This window comes from Sciurus carolinensis, chromosome 11 (genome assembly GCF_902686445.1).
Source record: "Sciurus carolinensis chromosome 11, mSciCar1.2, whole genome shotgun sequence".
Lineage (NCBI taxonomy): Eukaryota > Metazoa > Chordata > Mammalia > Rodentia > Sciuridae > Sciurus > Sciurus carolinensis.
Genome location: NC_062223.1, coordinates 72,111,947 through 72,130,191, shown reverse-complemented (window position 1 = coordinate 72,130,191; position 18,245 = coordinate 72,111,947). Strand labels below are relative to the sequence as shown.

Here is an 18,245-nt window from a genome sequence, read left to right as displayed (position 1 = left end):
ACATTATGTACAATTGCCAAGTTATGGAATCAACCTAAGTGCCCATCAAGAGATGAATGGATGAAGAAGAGGTAATATAGCTAAACAAATAGTATTCAGCTTTAAATAGGAAATTCTGCTTTTTGAGATAATAATGGAATTAGGGAAGATTACACTTAGTGAAATAAGCCAAACATAGAAAGACAAATACTGCATGCTCTCACTTGTGGATTCTAAAACAATTTAACTCCCAGAAGCAGAGAGTAGAGAGGTGGTTGCCAGAGTCTGTAGGGTGGGGAAATGGGCAGCTGATGGTCAAAGGGGTCAAAGATTCAGTTAGATGGGAGGAGTAAGTCAGATTTTTAGGTTAATCTCTCAGTCCTAAATACAGCCAATGACTGAATGCATTTCAGTATCACTGAGGATAAATTTACAATATTCTAATGAAAATATTAAATATTTGAGATGATGGGTATGTTAATGCATTTAAAAATTCCATATTATATTAAATATTTTAACACAGTTTGTGCCCCATAAACATATACTACAGTAACTTGTCAATGTGTAATAAAACAAATAAAAAAATAAGATGTACCTAAAAAGAAAGCAAATGAGAATACTTTAAGAATAAAAGATTATGCAATATGAGGCTGTAAGATAATAAATGAAGGTTTCACGAGAGTACCGGGTCTTGTACAAATGGCCCCATACCAGTTCTCTTTTGGAAATTTCATCTGAAAGATCTAAGTAATAATTAGCTTTATATCTAAGGCTATTTTTGCCTCTTGCTGATTAAATTATGCTATGGATATGTTTAGATTATTTCATTCCTTATTAAATTACACCCATATAAAACAAAGGATGACCTATCCCAGCATTAAGGAATAACTGTTTTTCCAAACATGAAAGCTAGGTGAAATATCTGAAAGGAATTTCATCTAGTTGTAACTAATTTTCTCTTGTTGGTGACACTTCTGCATGTTATGTTAATTGTGTCAAAAATGAACCAATGAATCATATAATCAAATAGCTCATAGTTTTCTTTAAAGATAGCATTTTAAAACATTGTTATATAATACTCCAGGTTTTTTCTTAGTAACCAATGTGATAGCAATCAACATGGCAAAAATATTGAGAATGAAATGTCCTGCAAAATCAGTAATTTTGTCAAGAGAAAATATTCAGAATACATTCAGATATTATGTATCTTTTTTCTTCATTTCTTTTTAATTTTTACAGACTGCATTTTGATTCATTGAACACAAATGGGGTACATCTTTTCGTTTCTATAGTTGTGCATGATGTAGATTCATACCAGGATACAAGGAAGTGAAAACCAAGATACAATGCTCACTTGGGGTGAAATCACACCTGAGTGCCCTCTACACAATAAAAGTGTTTGTGTTTTATTTGAATGAATGTGCATAGGCATAAATGATTTTTAAGCAAGGGAATATCAGTTTTAGAAAGAACAGATTTCTGGGAGAACTGTTAAAAAATGAGAAGCAATTGTGATGAGGCAGGTTACAGAAGCAGTAGACCCAGAGAGGAGGGTTGTAAATGTGTGAAGTGAAAGAAGAAACACACAGAATAAGGAGGCAACTGAACGTGGAAAGAGCAGGCTGATTTGCAGTTTTCAGCCTCGACTTGTTAGGTGACCAGACAGGATAAAAAGAAGAGGAAAAACAAGAGATTATGAGGAAGGATAATGAGTCTAACTTGGAACATGATTCTGGGTATCCCCTGACAGTTCCCTCAGTATGCTGAATAAATCATTCTTCCTTGATAGATAGAATAAAATTCCAGTTAAGTGGTTATGAAGTTTCAGTTATCATAATGAGTTCTACAGACCTTTTGTACAACACTGTACCTATTTTTATCAATACTATATTATGTGCTTAAAATTTTAGGAGGGTAGATATCATATTCAGTGTTCTTAACACAATGATTTAGGAAAAAAATGTAATGCTAGTGCCACATACTGTCTTTAGTAACTGTTTAGGACTCAACTAGGAAAAAAAGTGCTAAGGTAGGGGTCCATCATATGACTCTAAGTTGAAATACTCAGCCATCATCACTCAATTTCCTGTCAAGCTATTCTTTTGCAACCCCCTCAGAAATGCTGACAAAGAAGTAAAAAAAAAATGTATAAAAGGAAATATTTCTATCTCCAATCTGCAACATATTTTATTTCTGAAAATCCTTTGAAGTTTATTATAACAAATTTGGTAGGCTGAAATAAAACATCAATGGACATTTGTAACAACTTGGAATGCAGTGGTGAAAAAATTCAATCATTCATAATTCCACACTAACAAATTAATTTATTATTAGTTAATAATCATTTCAGTCAGGAACATTAGGAAAATATGAAGAGAACAAACACATCCACTTGCTTCCAAATTTTTTAGAAAAAAAAGAAAAAAGTTGAAAAAAGCTAGAATTATGTTTATGTGTAGAGTCCTGTCTGGGATAATTGAGTATAATACAAATGAAGATTTGAGATTCATGTTGCATTTTCTCTGTATAGTCAAACATTATAATTTTCTTTTTTCCCCCCCTTTTTTCTTGGCAGTACTGTGAACTGAACCCAGAGCCTCATGCATGCTGAGGAAGAGTTCTGCCACTTGTCTGCATTTCAGTCAAAACAATTGTGACTTTTAAGTTTCCCTTCTTTGGATAAAATTTTGGAACTTTCTGGGATTTTATCTTAAATTGCTATAAGAGATCATCTCCAAAATTCATTTTGTTATGGTCCCAATCTATATGACGAGAGCTCAAAAAGAATGTTTAATAGTAATTATGCTCAGAGATAGCAACATTGAATTTTTTTTACTCATAGGAAAATATGTCTGCATCTTTCAAAGGCTCCAATAGCTCCAAGTTCCAGGTCTCCGAGTTCATTCTGATGGGACTCCCAGGCATTCACAGCTGGCAGCACTGGCTCTCCTTGCCTTTGGCACTGCTCTATCTCTCAACAATTGGTGCAAACATCCTCATCCTCACCACCATCTACCAGGACCCTGCTCTGAAGCAGCCTATGTACCTTTTCCTGGGCATCCTCTCTGTGGTGGACATGGGCCTGGCCACCACCATCGTGCCCAAGATCCTGGCCATCTTCTGGTTTGATGCCAAGGCCATTAGCCTCCCAGAGTGCTTTGCTCAGATTTATGCCATTCACTGCTTTCTAGGCATGGAGTCTGGTATCTTCCTCTGCATGGCTTTTGATAGATATGTAGCTATTTGTCATCCTCTTCGCTACCCTTTGATTGTCACCGATTCCTTTATCATCAAAGCTACCCTGTTCATGGTGCTTAGAAATGGCTTGTGTGTCATCCCAGTGCCTGTTCTTGCAGCGCAGCGCCATTATTGTTCCAGGAATGAAATTGAACATTGCCTGTGCTCTAATCTTGGTGTCACAAGCCTGGCTTGTGATGACAGAAGGCCCAACAGTATTTGCCAATTGGTCCTGGCATGGCTTGGAATGGGGAGTGATCTCTGTCTTATCATATTGTCCTATGCCCTGATTCTGCGCTCCGTCCTCAGGCTGAGCTCTGCTGAAGCCGTCTCCAAGGCTCTGAGCACTTGCAGCTCCCATCTCATCCTCATCTTCTTCTTCTACACGGCTATTGTAGTGGTTTCAGTAACTCACCTGGCAGAGACTAAGAATGCTTTGATTCCAGTTCTACTCAACGTGCTGCACAACATCGTCCCTCCTTCCCTCAACCCTATTGTTTATGCACTTAGGACCAAAGAGCTTAGGGAAGGCTTCCAAAAGGTATTTTGCTTAGGTTTACGAAAGAAGTAAGACACTAGAAACCTTCTCCTTGATACAGACAAACTTCAACTTCCTCTATACTGTATAGTAACTTCCAAAGAGAATAGAGGAGTGAGTGCATGCCCTTGAGACCCCTTTTTCATATGTTTACCTAAATAATAGTGAAAGTGTCTGAAGGGTAAGAAAAACTTTTGTAGTCATTCCAAAATTGGCAAAAGTTAGTTGTATGTAAGAATATGGAAGGGAGGTCTGTTAAACCAAATGGGTTTAATAAAATCCTGAACTAGTGATTCATATCATTCCCTAAAATGAAAACAAATACAGTCGCAAATACATCTTCACACACACGACCTAGGAAATCAGTGACTGAAGTACAAGTTACTGGGTCATGAATCACATGCCATACTCTCAGAATATTATCTGTACCTCTTTTTCATAATCTGAAAACCAATGAAGGGAAGAAATAAGGCATAATATATTTTGTCTTTTATTTCAATCTGATCCATACTGCTTTGCTTTAGACTCTGATCTAGGCTTCTTTCTTTTGGATCCAAGTTCAGAATATATCACAACATAGCTGAGATATTTTATATGTCTTGAAATACAAATAGCAATATTGTGTTCAGATCTACCAGTGCTAGAAACTATCACGCATTGTGTACTGTCACTTTCCTTTTGGTTAGATAAAAAAGGTGGTTCTACTGGGGTCTAGGTATAAAGAAAATGGTGTAAACAGCCTTTTTTATTAGTCTGAATTGCTGTCTTTGTTAGACTTGAGTTGTTTTCATACAAAGACTGATAAGGAGAAAACCCACAATGTTTTATGGATTCATAAAACCATTTACTTTAATGATGATATATTTCATGATATTAAGATAATCGAAGAAAATATGTCCATGTAAGCAGGGACCTCAGTGAAATACAACAGAGATGACAGGGTTTTCCCCTATTTCTGCAGTGGAACATTACAGTCATACATAGTAGTTAGGTTCATTTTGATGAAACCATTCATGCAATGAATTTGATTTCAACCCCAGGTCCTCCCTTAACTCCCTTCCTCCCCCTATTTTACTTCCTCTCGTCTGCTGATCCTCCTCTCACTCATTTATTTATTTTTGATTGGTACATTCTGCATATACATGAAGGTGAAATCCCTTTGGCATATTTATATGTGCATACAAGGTGATTTTTTAAAATTTATCCATGTTTCCTCCCATTTCTGATCCTTCCTTCTTCTCCCTCATTCTCCACCTTCTATTCCACTTATCTTCCCTCCATTCTGCTGGTCTTCCTTCTATAGTTTTTTTTTTCTTTAGTTAGTGCTTTATAGAGGTACATTGGTGTGAAATTCACTGTAATATTTTTAGATGTTTACAAAATGTAATTTGGTCAATTTCATTCCACAGTTCCTCTCTTTTCCTGTCCCTTCTCCTTTGTCCTCAATTCCTTTACTCTGCTCCACTGATCCCTTCTATTTTCATGAGACCCTACCTTTCATTCCTTATTTCAGTCCAGTTTCTGCATGTGAGAAAAAAATTCAACCTGTGATTTTCTAATTCTGGCTTATTTCACTTAGCATAATGTTCTCCATTTACATCCATTTACTGGCAAATGCCATTATTTCATTCTTATTTATGGCTGAGTACTCCATTATGTAAATATGCCATATTTTCTTGATTCTTTCATCTATTGACAGGCATCTGGGTTGATTCCATAATTCGGCTACTGTGCACTATGCTGCTATGAATATTGAAGTGATTGACTATAGTATGCTAATTTTAGTTATTTGGGATAAATACCAATAAGTGGTATAGCTGAGTCATATGGTGGTTCCATACATAGTTTTTTGAGAAATTTCCATACTGCTTTTCAAAGTGGTTGCACTAATTTTTAGTCCCATCAACAATTTTTCCTCATATCTTCTCCAACATTAATTATTATTCAAGTTCTTGATAATTGCCATATGGACAGAAGTGAGATGAAATCTTAGTGAAGTCTTGATTTGCATTATCCTGATTGCTAGAAGTGTTGAATGTTTTTTTCATGTATTTGTTGGCCAATTATGTTTCTTCCTTTGAGAAATCTCTATTTAGTTTTTGCCTAATTTATTGATTGGATTATTTGGGTTATTTTGGCATTGATTTTTTTTTGAGTTCTTTATATGTTCTGAATATTAATCCTGTGAGAAGCAACTGGCAAAGATTTTCTTCCATTCTGTAGACTCTCTCTTCCTGCTTTTAATCATTTCCTTTACTATGAAGAAGCTTTTTAATTTACTGACTCTTGGTTTTATTTCTTGAACATTAGGGGTATTACTGAGGAAGTCATTGCCAGCACCTATATAACGGAGGGTTGACCCTATGCTTTTTTCTAGCAGTTTCAAGTTTTCTGATATAATTCCTGTCTTTGATCCATTTTGACTTGAGTTTTGTGTAGCATGAAAGACAGGCATCTGACTTCATTCTTCTACCTGTGAACTTGCAGTTTTCCCAGCTCCATTTGTTAAAAAGATGTCTTTTCTCTAACATACATTTTTGCATCTTTGTCAAATATCATATGTCTGTAAGTATGTGTGTTTGTTTCTTTATCTTCTCTTCTATTCCATTGGTCTTGAGGTCTATTTTGATGCTAACACCATGCTATTTTGCTATAATATCTCTGCCATTTAATTTGAGGTGCCTTCTGCCTCACTTTTCTTCTTTGGAATTGTCTTGATTATTTTATGTCCCTTACTATTCCAAATAAATTTTAGGACTCTTTTTTTTTTCTAGTTCTGTGAAGAATTGCACTAGTATCTGATTGGGATTGCATTGTATCTGTGTATTGCTTTTGGAAGTATGGCCATATTGACAATATTAATTCTGCCTATCCAAGAGCATGGGAGGGCTTCTATTTCTTTATTTAGTGTTCTATAGTTTTCGTTGTAAAGCTGTATCATCTCCTTGGCTAGATTAATTCCCAGTTTTTTTTTTTTTTTAGTTTAATATAAATGGTGGTTTTCCTGATTTCTTTAATCAGCATCATTTTTAGACTATAGAAAAGGTATTGATATGATGTTGATCTTGTATCCTGCTGCTGCTGAATTCATTTATCAGTTTTAAAAGTCTTTTGATGGATTTTTTGGGTCTTCTGGATATAAGATCTTGTCATCAGCAAATGGAAATAGTTTGACTTCTTTTCCAATTTGTATTCCTTTAATTTCCTTCTATTACCTAATTGCTTTGGATAGAGTTTTGACGAATATATTGACTAGGAATGGTGATAGTGGAAATCATTTTCTTGTTCCTGATTTTAGAAAAAAAAAGTTCAGTTTTTCTCCATTCAGTATGATGTTGGTTTTGGTTTAGTCTTATACAGTCTTTATAATGTCGAGATAAATTTCTTTACCTCCAGTGCCTCCAGTGTTTTTTTGTTTGTTTGTTTGTTTTGTTTTGTTTGTTTGTTTGTTTGTTTTTTTTGGAGAGGGTTGGTTACTGGGGATTGAACTCAGGGGCACTCCATCACTGAACCACATCCTCAGTCCTATTTTTTATTTTATTCCCAGATAGGGTCTTACTCAGTTGCTTAGCACCTCACTTTTGCTGAGGCTGGCTTTGAACTTGCAATTCTCCTGACTCAGCCTCCTGAGCCATTGAGATTAAAGGCATGCATCACTGCCCCCAGCATCGAGTGTTTTTTTTTTTTTTTTTTTTAACATGAATGGGTAATGGATTTTATCAAAGGCCTTTTGTGCATCTGTTCAGGTGATCATATGATTCTCATTCTTAATTCTATTTAAGTGGTGAATTACATTTATTGATTTGCAAATGTTCATTCATTCCCTGAGATGAAGCCCACTTGATCATGGTTTACTTTCTTCTTAATATGTTTTTGAGTATAGTTTGATGATATTTTTTTTTCAGAATTTTTACTTCTACGTTCATCAGGGATATTGTTCTTTAGTTTTCTTTCCTAGATGTGTTTTCGTCTGATTTTAGTATCAGACTGTTTTCTTTAGTATCAGAATGGCTTCACTGACTGTGTTTGGGAGTTTTCCCTCCCTTTCCACTTCATGGGATAATTTGAGAAAGATTGATGTTATTTCTTCTTGAAAGGTCTGGTAGAATTCAGCAAAGAATCCATCAGATCCTGGGCTTTTCTTTGTTGGAAGACTTTAATTATTTCAATTTCATTGCTTGATATTAGTCTGTTTGGGTTTTCTATATTTTCCTGGTTCAATTTGGTCAGGTCCTAAGTGTCTAGAAATTTGTCAGTATCTTCTAGATTTTCCAGTTGTTTGGAGTATAAATTTTCAAAATAGATTCTAATGATCCTCTAAATTTCAGAAGTGTCTGCGTTGATGTCTGCTTTTTTATTTCTAATTTTGTTGATTTGGGTCTTCTCTCTCTTTACTTTGGTTTATTTTGCTAAGGGTATATCATTCCTATTTATCTTTTTGAAAAACCAACTCTTTGTTGCATTGATCCTGTGTATTGCTTTATGTTCAATTTTATTAATTTTTACTCTGATCTTGATTATTCCTGTCTTCTATTAATTTTTGAAGTAGTTTTCTCTTCCTTTCTCAAGGACTTGAGGTGAGGCAAAATTGTCTTATTTGGAATCTCTCTAATATTTAATGTTGGCACTAAATGCTGTAATTTTTTTTCTTAGAACTGATTGCATACTGTCCCAGAGATTTTGAAATGTTCTATTGCTATTTTCATTTGTTTTAGAACTTTCTCAATTTCTTTTCTCTTCTATGATCAATTCTTCATTTAAAAGAGTATTGTTCAATTTCCAAGAGTTTTCATGATTTCTATTATTTCTATTTTTTGCTATTGATTTCTAGTTTGATTCCATTATGTTCTGATAAAATGAACAGAATCAATCAATTTATTTTGTATTTCCTAATATTTTGATTGTGACTTATAATATGGTCTGTTTTAGAAAAGGTTCCATAAAGTCCTGAAGGTAAATTAAATTGTTTTAGGATGAAATATTCTGTAGATGTCTATTAGCTCCATTTTATTATAGTATTATCTAGGTTGTATATATCTTTATTGATTTTATGCTTTGGTAATCTGTTTATTGGTGGTAAGAGTATGTTGAAATCACTATTAATATATTGGAGTCTCTCTGGGATTTTACGTCAAGGAGTATTTTTTTTAATGTAACTGGATACATTGACATTTGAAGCATATATATTTACTATCATTATATCTTCTTCTTGTGTTGTATTCTTTACTAGTATTTAATGGACTTTGTCTCTTCTGAATAATTTTGGCTTGAACTCATCTTTGTCATATATGAGAATAGCAATACCAGTTTGGTTTCGATTCCATTAGTGACGATTTTTTTTCCCATTTTTTTTTTCCCTTTAGTCTGTGAGTGTCTTTGCCTTTGAGTCTCTTGCAAACAGAATAGATTTGGAACATGTTTTTTGATCCATTCTCCTAAAATGTGTTTTTAATTGGGGAGTGCAGTCTAGTTATATTCAGTGTTAATATGGATATGCATTTGTGATTTGCTGCCATTTTAATTTTTTATATTAATCTGTCTTGAATCTCATTTAGATGATTAATCTTCTATTGATCTTCATCCATTTGGGAGTTTTGGGATTTATTTTTGAGTTCCTTGTTTGCAATATGTCTTTGTCGTGCTAGCTGGATTGCCATGTATTTTTTAGTTTATCCTTGTCATGGAATATTTTTATTTCTCCAGTAAATTTGAAAGAGAGCTTTTCTGGGTATTGCAATCTTGGTTGGTGAATGTTATCTTTTAGAACTTGCAATACCTCATTTCCAGCCCTCCTTGACTTTAATATCTGAGTTGAGAAGTCAGAAGTGAATCTTACTGATTTTCCTCTAAATGTGACCTGATATTTCACTCTTACAGTTCTTAATATTCTTTCCTTATTTTCTCTGTTAGGCACTTTGATTATGATATGTCTTAGGTAACTTCTCTTCTGATCAGGTCTATTTGGGGTTCTATATGAATCCTGTTTGTTGATGTCTGTCTCATTTCTGATATGGGGACTTTTTTGTTGCTACCATGTCATTGAAAATGATCTTAAAGTTTTTAATTTCATGTTCTCTTATATACCAATGATTCTCAAGTGTGCCCTCTTGATGATGTCCCAGAATTCTAGGATATTCTAATCAAGTTCTATTATTTTTCCCTTTATTGTATTCTGTGAACTCAAGTTCATGAATCTTGTCTTCAAGGCCTGAGGTTCTATATTCAAGGACTAAAGTTCTATTTTCTCTGCAATCTAATCTTTTGGTGAATTTTAAGTGAATTTTAAATTTGATTCATTGGGTCTTTTATTTCCAGGAATTCTAATTGATTTCTTTTCAGTATCTCTATTTCATTATTGAAATTATCTCTCATCTCCTGCTTTTGCTCCCTTAATTAATTTCTTAGATCTCCTTTAGTTCATTTAATAATTTAATAATCAGTTTTTTATAATCTTTCTCTTGAATTTCATCCCCTTACATATCTGTGGGATCCTTTGCTGAGGGATTGGGAATTTGGAGGAAGATTTGTTTGCCTATTTCCTCACATATTTAGAGGTCCTGGATTTGTGCATCAATTGAGGTAAATTCCCCCTTCCTTTTTTATATGTGTTCTGAAGTGTGTAGTTCTTTTTTAATCTAGGATTTCTCTCTGTTTTTGATATATGAGTAGATGTAATGGGGGTGGGGTACCTGAGGTTCCCCTTTTGTTCTTTGTTGGGGCCTGGTTTTTGGTTTGGACTTTTCGTCTCCCCAATTCCGTGAGTTGAAGTGCTCTTTAGGTTTCGGTGGGTCTGGACCATGTGTGGGGTGAGATTCACTGTTGTTTGACTTTAACTGAAGTGTGAATACTTCTTGACAATAGGATCTCTATTGTGTAATCTAGAAGTGTTCCACTCACTCTCTAGCTCCTCTTAGAGGGAGGAATAGCAATAATGTCTATAACGGATGTGTTATGGTTTGGATATGAGGTGTCCCGCAAAAGCTCACATGTGAGACAGCACAGGAAGGTTCAGAGGAGAAATGATTGGATTGTAAAAGTCTTAATTCAATTAGTGAATTAATTCCTGATGGATTAATTGAAGTGGTAGGGTATGACTGGAGGAGGTAGGAGTTAGGGCGTGGCTATGGGGTATATATTTTGTATATGGAGAGTGGAGTGTCTCTCTCTCCCTCTGCTTCCTGATGATGTGAGTTGCTTCCCTCTGCCATGCTCTTCTGCCATGATATTCTGCCTCACCTGGAAACCAAGGAATGGAACCAGCCTTCTCTGGACTAAGACCTCTGAAATCATGAACCCTCAAATAAAACTTTCCTCCTCCATAATTGTGCTGATCAAATCATTTGGTCCCAGTAGTGAAAAAAACTGACTAAAACAAGTTGTATAATTTTAAGACAAATGTTTGGTGTCTACTTGGGCATCTATAACATTAATAACAAACTATATAGGTGAAGTCAGCATTTAGCATCAGAACCAGCAATACAAAATAGTGAAGTAGATGAGGACTTCAACATTAGATGTCTGCTGTGACATCCACTGTATTAATAATCACATCAACATGAATGGTATATGAATTACACATAATATTTTTATTTAGCAGGATTACACTTTCTTTAGTAAAGAGGAAATAACACGAAAAAGTGGGAAAGATTGAAATTATTTTTAAAGCAATTGGGAGAGGCTGAGGTAGGTAGCAGATGTAGGTTATACAGGAGAAGGAATAAAAGGTTAACTGAAACAAATAAAATAAAGAGGAAGTGAGAAGAGAAAAATTTGGTCGTTAGTGGGGAAAGAGAGGAAGAAGGGGAGGTAAGAGGAAAAGGAATCAAGGTATAAATAAACATACAACTGGAAGATCAAAACAACTTGAACCTGCATGTAATTAAAATCGAGCTAAGACAGACAAATCAAGGCTAAATAATAAATGAGTACAGAAAGAAGCAATTATTTGAAAGTAAAATTATAAGAATATATATATATATATTTTTTTATTGTAAACAAATGGGATACATGTTGTTTCTCTGTACATGGAGTAAAGGCAAACCATTTGTGTAATCATAAATTTACACAGGGTAATGTTGTTTGATTAATTCTGTTATTTTTTCCCTCCCCCCCACCCCTCCCAGCCCTCTTTTCACTCTATACAGTCCTTCCTTCCTCCATTCTTGCCCCCCTCCCTAACCCTAACTCTAACCCTAACACTAACCCCTCCCCCCCATTATGTGTCATCATCCACTTAGCAGCAAGATCAATCGTCCTTTGGTTTTTTGAGATTGGCTTATCTCACTTAGCATGATATTCTCCAATTTCATCCATTTGCCTGCAAATGCCATAATTTTATTATTCTTTATGGCTGAGTAATATTCCATTGTATATATATATATATACCACAATTTCTTTATCCATTCATCAATTGAAGGACATCTAGGTTGATTCCACAATCTGGCTATTGTGAATTGAGCAGGTATGAACATTGATGTGACTGTATCTCTGTAATATGCTGATTTTAAGTCCTTTGGGTATAGGCCAAGGAGTGGGATAGCTGGGTCAAATGGTGGTTCCATTCCAAGTTTTCTAAGGAATCTCCACAATGCTTTCCAGAGTGGCTGCACTAATTTGCAGCCCCACCAGCAATGAATGAGTGTACCTTTCTCCCCACATCCTCGCCAACACCTGTTGTTGCTTGTATTCTTGATAATCGCCATTCTAATTGGGGTGAGATGGAATCTTAGGGTGGTTTTGATTTGCATTTCTCTTATTACTAGAGATGTTGAACATTTTTCCATATGTTTGTTGATTGCTTGTAGATCTTCTCCTGTGAAGTGTCTATTCATTTCCTTAGCCCATTTGTCGATTGGATTATTTGTATTCTTGGTGTAGAGTTTTTTGAATTCTTTATAGATTCTGGAGATTAGCGCTCTATCTGAAGTATGATTGGCAAAGATTTTCTCCCACCCTGTAGGCTCTTTCTTCGCATTACCGATAGTTTCCTTTGCTGAGAGAAAGCTTTTTAGTTTGAATCTATCCCAGTTATTAATTCTTACTTTTATTTCTTGTGCTACGGGAGTCCTGTTGAGGAAGTCTGGTCCTAAGCCGACATGTTGAAGCTCTGGACCTACTTTTTCTTCTATAAGATGCAAGGTCTCTGGTCTGATTCCGAGATCCTTAATCCATTTTGAGTTTATTTTGTGCATGGTGAGAGATATGGGTTTAGTTTCATTCTGTTGCATATGGATTTCCAATTCTCCCAGCACGATTTGTTGAAGAGGCTATCTTTTCTCCATTGCATATTTTTGGCCCCTTTGTCTAGTATGAGAAAATTGTATTCATTTGGGTTTGTGTCCGTGTCCTCTATTCTGTACTATTGATCCACCTTTCTATTTTGGTACCAATACCATGCCGTTTTTGTTACTGTTGCTTTGTAGTAGAGTTGAAGATCTGGTATTGTGATACCCCTGCTTCACTCTTTCTACCAAGGATTGCTTTAGCTATTCTGGGTTTTTTATTCTTCCAGATGAATTTCATAATTGCTTGCTCTATTTCTGTAAGGTACATCATTGGGATTTTAATTGGAATTGCATTGAATCTGTATAGCACTTTTGGTAGTATGGCCATTTTGACAATATTAATTCTGCCTATCCAGGAAAATGGGAGATCTTTCCATCTTCTAAGGTTTTCTTTAATTTCTTTCTTTAGTGTTCTGTAGTTCTCATTGTAGAGGTCTTTCACCTCTTTTGTGAGATTGATTCCCAAGTATTTTATTTTTTTCGAAGCTATTGTGAATGGGGTCGTTTTCCTGATTTCTCTTTCTGAAGATTCATCACTTATGTGTAAAAATGCCTTAGATTTATGTGCATTGATCTTATATACCGCTACTTTACTGAATTCACTTATGAGATCTGAAAGTTTTCTGGTGGAATTTCCTGGTTCCTCTAAGTATACAATCATATCATCAGCAAATAGGGATAGTTTGAGTTCTTCTTTTCCTATTCGTATCCCTTTAATTTCTTTGGTCTGTCTAATTGCTCTGGCTAGAGTTTCATGGACAATATTGAATAGAAGTGGTGAAAGAGGGCATCCCTGCCTTGTTCCAGTTTTTAGAGGGAATGCTTTCAGTTTTTCACCATTTAGAATGATATTAGCCATGGGCTTAGCGTAGATGGCCTTTACAATGTTAAGGAATGTTCCAACTATCCCTATTTCTTCTAGTGTTTTGAGCATGAAGGGGTGCTGTATTTTATGAAATGCTTTTTCTGCATCTATCGAAATAATCATGTGATTCTTGATTTTAAGTCTATTGATATGGTGAATGACATTTATTGATTTCCTGATGTTGAACCAACCTTGCATCCCTGGGATGAAACCCACTTGATCATGGTGCACTATCTTTTTAATATGTTTTTGTATGCGATTTGCTAAAATTTTGTTGAGAATTTTTGCGTCGATGTTCATTAAGGATATTGGTCTGAAATTTTCTTTCCTCAATGTGTCTCTATCTGGTTTGGGTATGAGGGTAATATTGGCTTCATAGAATGAGTTTTGGAGGGTTCCCTCCTCTTCTATTTTATGGAATACTTTGAGAAGTATTGGAATGAGCTCTTCTTTAAAGGTTTTGTAGAACTCGGCTGAGAACCCATCTGGTCCTGGACTTTTCTTTGTTGGTAGGCTTTTGATGACTTCTTCTATTTCAATGCTTGAAATTGGTCTATTTAAATTGTGTATGTCCTCCTTGTTCAGTTTAGGCAATTCATGTGTCTCTAGAAACCTGTTGATGTCTTCGAAATATTCTATTTTGTTGGAGTATAGATTTTCAAAATAGCTTCTAATCATGTTTTGTATTTCAATCGTGTCTGTTGTGATATTTCCTTGCTCATTCCGAATTTTAGTGATTTGGGTTTTCTCTCGTCTTCTCTTTGTTAGTGTGGTGAAAGGTTTATCAATTTTGTTTATTTTTTCGAAGAACCAACTCTTTATTTTGTCAATATTTTGTATTGTTTCTTTTGTTTCAATTTCGTTGATTTCAGCTTTGAGTTTAACTATTTCCTGTTCTTCTACTACTTTTGGTGTTGGTGTGTTTTTCTTTTTCTAGGGCTTTGAGCTGTAGTGTTAGGTCGTTCATTTGTTGAGTTTTACTTCTTTTATTGAATGTGCTCCATGAAATAAATTTTCCTCTAAGTACTGCTTTCATAGTGTCCCAGAGATTTTGATATGGTGTTTCTTTGTTCTCATTTACCTCTATGAATTTTATAATTTCCTTCCTAATATCTTTTGTTATCCATTCATCATGTAATAGTGTATTGATTAATCTCCAGGCGTTGGAGTAGTTTCTGTTTTTTACTCTTTCATTTATGTCTAACTTCAATCCATTATGATCTGATAGAATACAAGGTAGTATCTCTATCTTCTTGTATTTGCTAACATTAGTTTTGTGGCATAATATATGGTCTATTTTAGAGAAGAATCCATGTGCTGCTGAGAAGAAAGTGTATTCGCTTTTGTTGGATGGTGTATTCTATATATGTCTGTTAAGTCTAAATTATTGATTGTGTTATTGAGATCTATGGTTTCTTTGTTCAATTTCTGTTTGGAAGATCTGTCCAGTGGTGAGAGATGTGTGTTAAAATCACCTAGTATTATTTTATTATGGTCTATTTGTTTTCTGACATTGAGAAGGATTTATTTGACATACATGGATGAGCCACTGTTTGGGGCATAGATGTTTATGATTGTTATATCTTGCTGATTTATGCTTCCCTTGAGCAATATGAAATGTCCTTCTTTATCCCTTCTGACTAACTTTGGCTTGAGGTCCACATTATCTGAAATGAGGATGGATACTCCAGCTTTTTTGCTGAGTCCATGTGCATGGTATGTTTTTCCCCATCCTTTCACCTTTAGCCTATGGGTATCTCTTTCTATGAGGTGAGTCTCTTGCAGGCAACATATTGTTGGATCTTTCTTTTTAATCCAATCTGCCGTCTATGTCTTTACATTGATGAATTCAGACATTAACATTGAGGGTTATTATTGAGATATCATTTGTATTCCCGGTCATTTGGTTCATTTTTTAATTTTATTTATTTATTTATTTTTTAGACACAACTTGGTTCCTCCTTTATTTGGCAATTCCTTTAGGATAATTCCTCCCTTTGCTGATTTGCTTCTTTGTTTTTCATCTCTTCCTCATGGAATATTTTGCTGAGAATGTTCTGTAATGTCGGCTTTCTTTTTGTAAATTCTTTTAGCTTTTGTTTATCATGGAAGGATTTTATTTCATCGTCAAATTTGAAGGTAAGTTTTGCTGAGTATAAGATTCTTGGTTGGCATCCATTTTCTTTTAGGGCTTGAAAAATGTTGTTCCAGGCCCTTCTAGCTTTTAGGATCTGGATTGAAAAATCTGCTGATATCCGTATTGGTTTCCCCTGTAATGTGGTTTGATTCTTTTCTCTCACAATCTTTAATATTCTGTCTTTATTTTGCATGTTATAATAATAATGTTCCTTGGTGTGGGTCTGTTGTAATTTTGTGTATTTGGAGTCCTATAAGCCTCTTGAACTTGATTTTCCATTTCATTCTTCAGATTTGGGAAATTTTCTGATATTATTTCATTGAATAAATTGTTCATTCCTTTGGTTTGTTTCTCTAAGCCTTCCTCAATCCCAATAATTCTTAAATATGGCCTTTTCATGTTATCTCATAAATCTTGTAGATTCTATTCATGATTTCTTACCATCTTCTGTTTGTTCAACTTTGTTTTCAAGGTTAAATATTTTGACTTCAATATCTGAGATTCTGTCTTCCAGGTGTTCTATCATATTGGTTATGCTTTCTATGAAGCAGGCAGCTTCAGGGACCAGGACAGGGCAGCCAGGGACTTCGCCAAGCAGCCCTGCTCCCTCCAGCGGCAGTCTCCTTTCATGGCCAGCTTCGCGGAGCAGACCGCCCAGTGAGAGCTGTTCCACACAGAGCCAGTTCCAAGCCCGTGAACCAGTAGCGGGCTAGGGGCAGCTTTCTTCAGAAGCACTGCTTTATCAAGTTCCTCCAAGACTTCAGGTTACTGAAGGCTGGGAGGTGATATACTGGAAATCTATAGGGACACTATAAGCCAATAGAGGAAATCTGCAATATCTCAGAGTCCCACTGACATCTGACCAATATGAGAAAACAAGGGAAGAAAATGTCCCAAACAAACCTAGATACTACATTAATAAAACTCAATGACAGCACAGCAGAAGAAATGTCAGAAAGGCAGTCAGAATGTACATAATTAATACAATCAGAGAAGCAAACGAGGAGATGAAAGAGCAAATGCAGGCATTAAATGATCACACAAATCAACAGTTAAAAGAGCAAATACGGGAAGCAAGAGATCATTTCAATAAAGAGTTAGAGACACTGAAAAAAAACAAAAAACAAACAGAAATCCTTGAAATGAAGGAAACAATAAACCAAGTTAAAAACTCCATAGAAAACATAACCAATAGGATAGAACACCTGGAAGACAGAACTTCAGACATTGAAGACAAAGCATTTAATCTTGAAAACAAAGTCAACCAAAGAGAAGATGGTAAGAAATCATGAACACAATCTATGAGAATTATGGGATATCATGAAAAGGCCAAATTTAAGAATTATTGGGATTGAGGAAGGCTTAGAGAAACAAACCAAAGGAATGAACAATTTATTCAATGAAATAATATCAGAAAATTTCCCAAATCTGAAGAATGAAATGGAAAACCAAGTACAAGAGGCTTATAGGACTCCAAATATACAAAATTACAACAGACCCACACCAAGGCACATTATTATGAAAATACCTAACAGACAAAATAAAGACAGAATTTTAAAGGATGTGAGAGAATAGAATCAAATCACATTACAGGGGAAACCAATATGGATATCAGCAGATTTTTCAATCCAGACCCTAAAAGCTAGAAGGGCCTGGAACATTTACCAAGTCCTGAAATAAAACAGATGCCAATGAAGAATCTTATACCCAGCAAAACTTACTTTCAGATTTGATGACAAAATAAGATCCTTCCATGATAAACAAAAGAAAAGGAATTTACAAAAAGAAAGCTGGCATTACAGACCATTCTCAGCAAAATATTCCATGAGGAAGAGATGAAAAACAACAATGCAAATAAGGAACGGGAGGAACTAGCCTAAAGGAATAGCCAAATAATGGAGAAACCAAATCATGTCAAAAAAAAAAAAGGAATCAAATGACTGGGAATACAAATCATATCTCAATAATAACCCTGAATGTTAATGGCCTGAATTCATCAATCAAAAGACATAAACTGGCAGATTGGATTAGAAAGAAAAATCAACAATATGCCTGCAAGAGACTCATCTCATAGAAAGAGATACCCATAGACTAAAGGTGAACGGATGGGAAAAAACATACCATGCACATGGACACAGCAAAAAAGCCGGAGTATCCATCCTCATTTCAGATAATGTGGACGACAAGCCAAAACTAGTCAGAAGG

The 18,245-nt window shown here is 35.1% G+C and overlaps 1 protein-coding gene across 1 annotated transcript; it reads left to right on the top strand.

Annotated features, from left to right (window-relative positions):
• Positions 1 to 2,827: 2,827 nt before the first annotated feature.
• LOC124960485 (olfactory receptor 56B1-like) lies at positions 2,828 to 3,787 on the top strand. Its single transcript, XM_047519275.1, has one exon. The coding sequence runs from the start codon at positions 2,828 to 2,830 to the stop codon at positions 3,785 to 3,787; it is 960 nt and encodes a 319-aa protein (XP_047375231.1).
• The last annotated feature ends 14,458 nt before the right edge of the window (positions 3,788 to 18,245 follow it).

Excerpts from the sequence above, each read along its gene's own strand:
- LOC124960485 (XM_047519275.1), top strand. The coding sequence starts at position 2,828 with ATGTCTGCATCTTTCAAAGGCTCCAATAGCTCCAAGTTCCAGGTCTCC.